Here is an 11,486-nt window from a genome sequence, read left to right on the forward strand (position 1 = left end):
AGAGACGAGAGACGTGGTAGGAACAACTCGAGGGCGTACAGTTACTGGCTCTAGTTCTCCGTGGTAACTATACGAAAGAGAAGACCATAACGTTACATTCTTCAGTATATTTTGACTATTAAGTGGACTCACAGGTGAGATGCTTTTTTGTACTTTTTCACTTGCTGTTAGCGTGTGATGGGTTATTTTGGAGCGTAATGCTCGCCTGGCTTGTGCAGGTCAAAATTAACGCGCCGAAATGCCACCGGCGCTTATCTTTTACGTTAATGTTGCATCGGTAAAGTAAGTGTACTGCCCGTAATGTGGATTAACGTTAGTTGTGTATTTTATGTGCTTTTTCCTATTTGATTGCAAACACCAGTGGAGTAACGTTAACGTTAGTATCGTGTTGAGTAATGTTATGTAACATTACATGGTAACGTTAGCGAACTTTTGGTCTACAATAGCCTGGCTAGTAGCTTGATAGCACACGATAGCTTGATAGCTAACGTTAGTTGCTAACCAACCAACTGTTGCTGCTCCATTTTATGTAGGCTTATGCTGTAACATTATTCGAGTGAAACAGCACAAATGAATAGGCTGTGGCATAATCTCCATTGGTACGCCTTTGGTATAAGCTAGTTTAGCATTGCTGCTAGCTAATGTTGTATGCTAACTTGTATGCTGTAGACTGTAACGTTACTGTCATTCATTGCACCTGCCCAATGTCATTTTACCTTAGCTAGCTAAAGTTAGGCTAATGAATGCTTGTAGGCTAGCTAGCGTGCTTCTTGCGCTAGGCGCTTGATGGTTTCATGACATAAATCGTTGATTCAAGGTAATCTAAATCAGTTTAGTGTCATAGTTGGCCAAGTAACGTTAACGTTTGTTGCTCATACAAGTCGTTAGAGTCCCTATTGCATATCTTCCACTAGACGAAGCGCAAGTTCGCGCCTAAAATGTAAGCACAGTGAATAATGAGCGCCATGTTTGAGGGGCAGAGCATGCTACTCCCCGACTTGAGAGAGGTGGGGGACTTACACTCTCTCAAACTCTTACTGTCCAGAGTAGCACAGGTCCTCTCTTTTTCACTTGAGCACTTGGAATTAAATGATTATTTCTTTCAAATTAGTCTTTCTTTTTCTTTTCAAAAGTATTAATATGAACAGATTCCATAATATTTTTTTTACCACATGCTCATTCATAATCTGCATGCAAACAGAAAAAATCATATTGTTGGTTGCCTTTGTGTAATGTGTCCTTTCTCTGTTCTCTCTTTTCCTAGGTCATCAGAGAGCCCAACCACCCCGTTCAGTGTCAGGCAGGCGAACCACCCCGTTCAGTGTCAGGAAGGCGAACCACCCCGTTCAGTGTCAGGAAGGCGAACCACCCCGTTCAGTGTCAGGAAGGCGAACCACCCCGTTCAGTGTCAGGAAGGCGAACCACCCCGTTCAGTGTCAGGAAGGCGAACCACCCCGTTCAGTGTCAGGAAGGCCAACCACCCTGTTCAGTGTCAGGAAGGCCAACAATCCTGTTCAGTGTCAGGCAGAGTGAGGTTTGGGTAGGTAACTTTAGTTACATCACAATGTTCCACTGTAAATGTACTGGATGTCAGCATGTGTTTGAGAACGTGCATAGCTTTGTTCAGCACACACAGTTGCACAGTAATGCCCCCAATTACTACTATCAGTGTGGGGTGCATGACTGCTCAGGGAGGTACAGAAAAGTCACAGCATTGAAATCGCACATGTATAGGCTGCATAAGTGCTATCTGCAATCTGCTCGGCCTATACCGCCTGACAGATCTGCTGTACCCCCTGACACATCCTTGAAATGTGTACACGATTCGTGTGCATTTAAGAGTGACACTTTAGCCTCTCTTATTAAGCATTTGAAAACACACATACAGGACGGAATGGAAACTAGATGCCCATTTAGAGGTTGTGTTGGCAGGTTCTCAACCGTGACGACTTTTGTGTCACATATTTCCAGGAAACATAGGTGTGCAGAGGATTCAGTTTTAGATGACTTGGTACTAGACAAGTTTATTAGCACGGAGCCACAACCCAGTCAGTCGTGTTCAGAAGCTGCTGGTGAACAGGATGCTGAACCAGAAGTGCCATTAGCTGTAGATGAAACTCTTTTTTTGCAGAACCTTACCCTTTTCTACTTGAAATTGCAATCTAGGCTACTGTTACCAGCAAGCACCATACAAACCATTATTAATGACTTTCAAAGTTCTCATGAACTTGGCCTGTCTCATTCACTTAACATTTTGAGTGAGAAATTGGAGGGACTTGGAATCCCTCAGGCCACTATAAGCAGCATCATTGATGAACTGAAAAGAGAGGATCTACTCACAGTCTGTAACAGGGGAAGACTCAGCACAGATGCAAAGAGGAAGGCTGCCTTTAAAGACAGTTTCAACTATGTTCATCCCGTGCCTTTGCTTTTGGGCAATGATGGAAATGACAAAGAATGCTTTGCTCAGTATATACCTATACAAGAGACATTGGTGACGCTGTTCAAAAATGAGTCTCTGCGAGAACAGTATACCTTGACACGTTTGCATTCATCTACTGATGGTGTCTATCAGGATGTAAAGGATGGAGACGGATTTAAAAGTAATCCGATGTTAAAAGCTGAGCCTTCCTCACTTGGTTTGATACTGTACCAAGATTCTTTTGAGGTCGTGAACCCACTGGGCTCAGGGAAAAAAAAGCACAAGGTTTTAGCTGTTTACCTTACCCTGACAGACATCTTGCCTTACAATAGATCCTCTATAGATCAGATGCAACTTGTTCTCTTATGTAGAGAGCAGGACTTTAAGTACTTTGGGGTAGATAAAGTTTTTGCACCCCTGATTGAGGACCTCAAAATCCTGGAGGAGAGAGGTGTAGTCGTATCTGATGGCAGTGTACTGAAGGGCTCTTTGGTTGCCATCGCAGGAGACAACCTGGGATCTCATTCTATTGGGGGATTCTTAGAAAACTTCAGTCGGTCTATTCATTTCTGTCGCTATTGTAAGATAGATAGAGATGCATTCATGACGAATCCTGAGTTGTGTGGTACCACAAGAACGCCCCAGTCATACGCAAGTAATTTGCAAGACCTGGAAACTAGTGCCACAGACTCTGTATGCGGCATCAAATTTGACTCTCCTTTTAATCAGCTTTCTAATTTCCATGTTTGCCAGCCTGGCCTCCCACCATGTCTAGGCCATGACTTATTTGAGGGAGTCATAGCTTATGACCTTCCTTTATATATTCGCCATTTAGTTGAAGAGAATCATTTTACTTACCTGCAGTTAAATCGGTGCAAGAACCAGTTCAGGTATGAAGGAAATGATGGTAGGGACAAACCAGCAGACCTCTCTCCTGGCAGTGACAAACTAAGCGGGCATGCAGTTCAAAACTGGTGTTTCCTTAGATTATTCCCTCTCTTGGTGGGTGGCAGGATTAAAGATCCCTGTGACAATGAGATGTGGCAACTCATTTTGCAGCAGAGGGAGATAGTCGAGCTTATCTGTGCACCAGTCATTACAGCAGGCCAGGTAGCATATCTCAAAGTCATCATAGAAGAGTACATGTGCAACAGGAAAAGGCTATTCCCCAATCACCCCCTGAGGCCAAAGCATCACTATCTCTGTCATTATCCAGATCACATCATCCACTTTGGCCCACTTATTCGCCTGTGGACTCTGCGGTTTGAAAGCAAACACACTTTTTTCAAACAGTGTGCCAGAAAATTGCACAATTTCAAAAATGTGTGCAAAACGCTGGCAGAGAGACACCAACTTCTTCAGGCCTACTTGAGTGCGGGAAACTTGTTCCCTCCACTCATACAGGTAGAAAAGGGGACTGGTTTTTATGTGGACGATTACAATGACAAGATCAGGGCATCTGTAGCCAGTTGTCCATTTGAGTCTCAGTCTGCAGTGGCTTGTAACAATGTTACTGTGAAAGGCACAGACTACAGAAAGGGGATGTTCATCTTGCTTGGGAACAGTGATGAAGGACTTCACATGGGGAAGATTATGCTGGTTATTGTTGTGCATAATTCTGTCCACTTTGTCTCAAAGAAACACACTTTTGTAAAGTTAAGTGACACAGGTGTGTACTGTAACTTAGGAGTGGCCCAAGAGGATTATGTGTGCATTAAGCATGAAGATCTACTGGACTACTATCCTCTTCCAGCATACAACGTGCATGATCTGATGCTTATTGCTCTCCACCATTCTTTTCCAGAAACTGTTTAAACAGGGAGGAAAGAGAGGATAGACAGACGTGAGGACAGACGTGAGTAGTGGAGCAGGCTATTTAGTTATAGCAGACTAAACTAAGCTCAGTTTTTAGTTTTTACCTTGAATATAGTTGATTTTGTATTATTGTGTGTATAGCGAGCACATGTTGGCTGGCATTTTTTAATGGCTTATAGTGTGAACTTAGCAAAAAGACAAGGAGGGAATATGCATGAAGGGATTTTCATTTGACACTACTCAATGAGATTAGGCAATGGAAGCTGTAAAGGAAGCAGTTTGGTCATATTTACCGGGCCTCCCTGATGACCTGCTGACTACCCTACTTGATGAACTTGGAGTGGAGAACCTTGAAGATCTGGCATTAATGGAAGAAAGGGATCTGGTCAAATACCTTAAACCAGTCCAGTGTCGCAAGTTGATGAAGGGTATTAAGCAAGGTAAATTCATATTTTGACTCTCACATGCCACTTAGAACTAGGGCTTTGGAACATTGGCACAACTGGTAGACAATTGGGCCCCTAGCCCTACATCTTGCCCTTCCTTCATTTCTGATTTGTTTTTGTCCATTCTAGGATTTGTAACGCTTGATATGGAGCTGTCTCCTCCCCAGGCAAGTGCTTCAAGTTCCTCAACATCAAGCTCTGCAAACACTCTGTCCTCTCCGCAAGCACTCCAGCCTCAACGTCACCTGTTGTACAGCAGCCCAAGCTCTCCAGGTACACCCCGAAGCACTTCAAACTGTTCTTCACAGCCTGGCATGCCATGGCATGTAGACTTTCGTGTAAACTGGGACCAGATGCCAGCAGCCATTCAACATGTAGTGGAAAAAGAACAAAGGCCGTCACCACAGGAGAGAAAGGCCATGGTGAACGTGGTCGTAGATCAGATCATGCAGCATGATCGCAACCCAACGAGAGCTATGTGTCACAGCGTTGTCCGAACCATTGTCAGGAGCCATCCAAAAAGCTTTGCTGACATTGGCAAGCAAGGTGACACTGTGGGAGATGGATGCCACTCTCTTCTCCAACAAATCAAAACAAGAGTGGAGTATAAAAACAGAAACAATACTCTTGCTCGACGTCGCCGAGAGAGAAGACAGCGCACTGGAGTGGCAGGAGAGGCCAGACTGTTGACAAGAGGTCCTGTCGACCAATACGGGTATGTGTAGTGTCCAGGAATTTACATCCAAACACCTTAAGCCTTTGTCTTTGTAATTATCACCTCCCCCCAAGTCCCCTGCAAAACCCCAGTTTCAGTCTAATGTAAAACACCAACTCTCCCCCCCCTTTGTGATTGTAAAAACACTCTGCATAGCTCTGCCTCGCTCTTTTGTCCAAGTCAAAAAGGCCACACCTTGTCCTTCCTGCCCTGACTCAGACCTTTGTCTCTATTCAAAGCGAGTTTCATCCCACATTCCTTCCTTTCACTGTGTGATATCCGTCCCCTCACGATGACGCATAGACAACTCAGCCAATGAAATCCTAGAAAGACTTACCTGTGTTCTGAATGAATATAAGCCAGGCCAGAAGTGACTGACTTCACTTCTCTGACAAACCACCTTTGTTTGCGTTGTTCAGGAAGTCCTTGCGCAAGTATTTGATTTCATTCAATAAACCAGACTCAACCTTTTGAACGTATCTTGGTAAATCTTTGGACTAGACAAGTCTAAAATACGATCACAGTTTTGGCGACGCGGATGATCTGGGAGGACTACCTGCGTGTTGCCGGGATTCCAGTGGATAGGACTGATCGACAGACGTGTCGGTCCATATGGGCTTGGAAAATCAATTTTCTCTCTTGCGCCAGAGCGCATGCCGAGATTATTTCCTCAGTTCTGCCACTGGATTCCTGAGGCTCACAGGTACGTTTAAACGAACCCTCTTGTGGTTCTGAGTTGTATTTGCCTTGATTTGGTTCAGTTGTGTTGGTCTGGATTGGTTGAAAACAGGAAACCCCAGCGTGGGTATTAAGTAAGTAACTATCCAAGGAGATGTGAACAGCAATATACATATTTATATCGTATTGTCGTTTTGACTTCGTCCTTGTTTAGGCTACCGGGGGTTCTCTTCAGAAGAGGTGTAATTTTGGGTTTGGGACTCGCTCCCTTACAGTTGATGTAGACTACAGTTTAGATTGTTTGTCGGCTCGGCTGTAGTTAAGAAGTGAGAGTGCACTTCTAGGATAACGTTTTGAGTTGAAGTTCGCAGATAGTGCGATTTCCACAGGATTGAAGTTCGCAGATAGTGCGATTTCCACAGAGTGAAGTTCGCAGATAGTGCGATTCCCACAGGCTTGAAGTTCGCAGTGAGTGCGATTTCCAAATGAGTTGAAGTTCGCAGTGAGTGCGATTTCCAAATGAGTTGAAGTTCGCAGTGAGTGCGATTTCCAAATGAGTTGAAGTTCGCAGTGAGTGCGATTTCCAAATGGGTTGAAGTTCGCAGTGAGTGCGATTACCAGCTAACCTCCGGAGTGTCTGTTTTTTGTCCCCGAACGGGGTTGTGTTGTCTTTATGTTTGTCTAAGCGCTATTTTTCGCCGGCTCAGTGGGATTTTTGATTGCATTTTTGAGCCTCGGCTCTTGATTGTATGTTTGTTACGCGCGCCATGGATCCAGGTAAAGTATTGTTTTGTACCCTTTTTAGACTGTTACATTTCTGCTAGATTCCCAGTAGGCTAGCTAGCTGGTTGCCTAGGAGATAAGGAAAACAACTCCCGGTGATCCGCCTTGAGCCAGAGGGAGAACAAAGAGATTCCTGACTGGGTGAGTACTAAGCGAATTTTAATGTGTCTTAATGTTTGTTTCTTCGAAATTGTATTCTTTCCCGCCGTGAGTTAACCATAAGGTTTCTTTTCGTTGCTGTTTTGGGGTTTTTAGGCTGCGTCATGATTATTTGGGATTTGTTTCTTTAAATTTCCCCGCGCACAACCAAAGACCACATCCGGGTCATACATGCAACATTTTGGGATCACCACTAGGTGTCCCTGTAACCCCGGCTAATAACATAGGGCTAGAGGAGGTCACAGGATTCTACTGCTAGCCTGAGGAGATTGTTGCGCTGAAGCATTATTCTGCGAGCGTTTGTTGGCAGATTTTCGTTATGTGCTAAAGCATTTTCGATTTCTTACATCCATATCTGACATTTAGTGTTAAATTTTTTAGCTAAGATTCGGGCTCAGCTACAGGTGGTTGAAATGTCTAGGTTAAGGGAAAAGCCTGTTAATTCTGTAGACTGGTCTATTTTTAAGATTTGGGAGAGAGTAGCACGAGAGCGGGTTTTTAGGTCAGGAAGGAAAGATAAGGAGATTCAGCAAACAGTCTCTCCGCCATTTCCCCAGCAGAATAACTCTGATTTAGAATCAGAGTCGACTCGTTGCTCCGTGCTCACACCCAACCAGGCTGTTCTTTCCCCTTTTCATGCTCCCGCCATTAGCCACGCCCCTTCTCTCATTTCGCCCCTTTCTACGAGGTATAAGGAAGATTTGGCTAGAGCTATATCTGAGGCTAAGGTTAATTTGGAACAACTGCAAATGGCTAGAGATAGTCTGGAGGGACCGCAAATACACGCGCCTCTGATACGCTGCCCAAACCCTGTTCCTCGCCCTTCACAAATAAATTATGCAGCTGGTTATGCGGCCTGGACTCCAGAGATTACGGTTTACAGACCCTGGCGCTCTGATGAACTACGTGAAATAGCTAAAACCTTGCCCGATCCAACCAAAGACATTGACGAGTTTGAAAATCTTTTTAACAGTTTAGTTCGTATGTATGAGCCTCACGCAGAGGAAATCGCCATGATCATGAGACAGTGCCTTGGGCTAAAATGGGTGGATGTGAAACATCCGTTTGACATTACATTGCCTTTTAATCATGCCGATTTTTCTGACCAAAACACTGCGCTGTTGAACAGAATCAAAACTCGATTCCCTAAAAAGATGGATTGGGACCGTATCACATATTGCAAACAAAATTCCGATCAACAGTTCGAGATATTTTGGGAACGACTAGAATCAGTTTTCGCAGCACACAGTGGCATGGACAAAGCGAACGCCGATTATAAAAAGATTTTGAAACAACAATTGATGAATAACTCTCTCTCCTCTTTGTCCGACCAAGTTAGGTTGATGTGCCACACCTGGGAATCGACTTCTCTCGAAGAAGTTGTTAATCATTTCCGCTATGCGGAGCGTCTTCGTGATCACATTGAAGAGAGGGAGTTGAAAGAAATGAAGCTAGGTGCAGCCAGATTACAAGCTGCTCAGTTACAACAGCTGGACAATCAGACTGCTGGTGCGAGGTGGAACCAACAACGACCACAGTGGCGACAGAGAAACAATAGGAAGCGTTCTGGTAGGGTTAGGCGAGGAAAAAGGTATAATCGAAGTGAAGATAGAGATGATTCATGCTTCCATTGTGGTCAGTATGGCCACTGGATTGAACGGTGTCACAGTTACCGCAAGCTGAATGAAAAGGAAGAGCCTCAAATTTGAAGTCGAGCGCCACCTGCTGGACTTCCTTTGAACAACCCATAAGGGTGATTTTAAACTAGCCAAGATAGAGAGTTTTAATTTTTAAGCGAAATAAACAGGATAAAATAGATGTAGAGCGAACTCAAAAGTCTGACAGGGTTGAATAGGTGTTTGATTCAGGAGTTTTGTTTCAATAGTCAATGAATGGCCATAAGCTGTTCGTTTTATGCATTTCTACTGTATGAATTTTCATTCATATAATGATAATGTGTTTTTTGAGGAGCTGGCATTAGGCCTTCTCCTCTGCTATTGAACCCAGTCTGTGTTTTGAGTCTTAATTTTCAGGTGCTATGGACCCTGGGCGGCAGGTCTTTGAGAAGCCTGGATCATGCCTTCCTGGGGACTGCTTGGGACCTGCTGTTTGTCTGTTTTAACTGTTTGTTTTGTCTCTCTTTCTGATATGTAGCTTAAGACATAAGCGTTGTGCATAATAGTGGGGGGAATAGATAAGGGTTGCCAGTATCTTAATCTGAATGCAGCATCTCATAACCCAATTTATATATATTTTAAATGAGTATGTTAAATATCTCATGTTTATAGTTTGAGGCACATTCATCGGGCCTGAGTGTTTTTTTCTGAGTGGTTTTTTACAGACAACTGTCGTTCCGGGAGTGATGGGCGAATGCCGAACCAGGAGACGGGCACAGACCGGAGGTGGAGATGGAGATTACTGGCCTGTTTCCCTACAGATGGGCGATCTGGGTTTCGTGAGATGCAGACCAACGCCATGTCACCAACTCACTGTGAGCGACAGATAAGTATGAAACAGGAGCAGGGCCCAAATACTCTGTCCTCAAATGCAGAAGAGGGAGGTTTTAGATATACAAATTTTAGCTATACAAATGAAGCTTTGATGGAGTGTTTTGATTAGTTAATTGTAAATGAAGCCAATACATTTTAGTGTCATTTTCTTTGCCTCATCTCTATTTTTTTATCCTGACTTCAGGAAATTTTTGCTTTCACCCTTAGGGGGTGTTGTTTTGTTGAGACGAGAATATGGTTATTTTATTTTCATAAAATCGTGAGAGAAATGCTAGAGCCAAACCCAATTGCCTTGATCATGACTGGGGACTGGGCGTGTTGAAGTCATTCTAACGCTGCCCCTGATGTCACTGTAGGCTACTGCAGACTGGCTCTAAATGACACTTGAACAGTCACCCTGTTTAAGTTGTTTTCCTGACAGAATAACAACATTTTTTCCCCAAAGCAGGAGCTTGCGCTTAACCATGTTTCTGAGTATCTCCTACAGACTGTTGAATAACCGTTCCTGACCAAAGAAGGGAACAGGGAGACCAGACCAGAGGACTCTCTTTTGCTCTGTTTTGTCTCTGTTTGTCTCTCTCATCTGTGGATCCACAGACGGAGCACTTCATCAGCCTGTGCTGGAGGCGGGAGCGCCGAGGTGAGCCCTCCAGCAGCACGACCCGGGCCGACCCTACGTGGAGCAGTACAGGGATGGACCGGGTTCAGTTCAAGAGCCTACATTTCTGACCTACAAGCAGCTGCTCCACCTGCGGAGAAAAAGAAATGAAGGACTAAGTGCACATTTCCACCACCAAACTAACCTGTATCTAGGGCCTAATGACAAACCTGTACTACCTCGTTCATGTTTTCATTATGCTTTCAAACTAGCCCACGGGCCAGATCATGTTTCAAAACAGGGGTGGCGGAGGATGTTAACAGATGTCTCCAACAGAGTGAGGACCGCCATTTCCTGAGGCTAAGGAGGGGTTCCTGCATCACATCTCTCCTGGGGATTGGGTCCTAATCCACGACCACAGACGAAGGAGCTGGAACTCGCCGAGGTGGCTCGGGCCGTACCAGTTTCTACTCATCACGCAGACAGCGATCTGAGAGGACTTCGTTGGACCCATGCAAGCCATTGCCGACGGGTCCAAGCAGCAGAGGACGGTCCACCAAGGGATCGCAAACACCAGGAGATCAGAATGCAGCTGAACCAGAGGGCTCAGAGGCCAAAACCATGGGCCATCACACTGTCCTCTCCTCTGACGAGGAATCGGAGGAAAAATGACCTTGCTGGTCACCTCCTCACAAGATGCACCACACACACACGCACACACACCTGCACACACTAACATTGAACATAACTGATTTCAAGCAACGCGACATCGAAGTTGCGATCTAGAAGAGAAGACGCCTTGCATTCCCCAGATGACATTCTCCTCTGATGAGCAATCGGACTGCACCTCTGATCGCACACACTGGAACCTACATTAAACATTCAGAGACGCACACATGGAATCTATGTTCCATAGGACATCACATGCGATTATTCACAAGAGTGAATGAACTTTGAAATAATCTGGAAAATATCATATTTGTTTACAAGAGTTGCAATTGTTGAAACATGAGTTGATAAATAAGTTTGGGTTTTTCCTCTAAATTGACCAAGAGGTTTTTTGCCCCTCTTACACTGGTAACCATTTTATCTTTTTTTTTTGCCTTGTTTAATCAAGTTTGTTTTTTGGTGAATGGTTGTCCACTCTTAGACTATAAATAATATATAATCATGTCAATTTTTTATCTTGTTTCCTGTCAAATTTCTGAAGCAAGGGGTTTTGGTGTGTGATTTTGCACGTTGAGAGAAAATAATTAAAGTTTCCACCTAGTGGAGAGATTATTTCCTTTCCACATGTATAGCATAGCTGACTGTTTACACTGTGTTTGGATTTTATATTTTATTTTTGTGTGCCTGTTCA

The 11,486-nt window shown here is 44.2% G+C and overlaps 2 protein-coding genes across 2 annotated transcripts in view; one reads left to right on the forward strand and one right to left on the reverse strand.

Annotated features, from left to right (window-relative positions):
- abtb2b (ankyrin repeat and BTB (POZ) domain containing 2b) overlaps positions 1–11,486 on the reverse strand; it is a gene marked incomplete at both ends in the record, with an annotated part of 50,248 nt that overhangs the window by 36,585 nt on the left and 2,177 nt on the right. The window lies entirely within an intron of this gene.
- Positions 3,539–5,408, forward strand: LOC311319427 (uncharacterized protein; the record flags this gene model as incomplete). Its single annotated transcript, XM_084450988.1, has 2 exons — positions 3,539–4,677; positions 4,813–5,408. Exons 1-2 carry the CDS (start codon positions 4,494–4,496, stop codon positions 5,406–5,408), a joined length of 780 nt encoding a protein of 259 aa, XP_084307114.1. The 5' UTR covers positions 3,539–4,493.

Source organism: Borostomias antarcticus, assembly GCF_949987555.1.
Source record: "Borostomias antarcticus genome assembly, chromosome: 16".
Taxonomy (NCBI): domain Eukaryota; kingdom Metazoa; phylum Chordata; class Actinopteri; order Stomiiformes; family Stomiidae; genus Borostomias; species Borostomias antarcticus.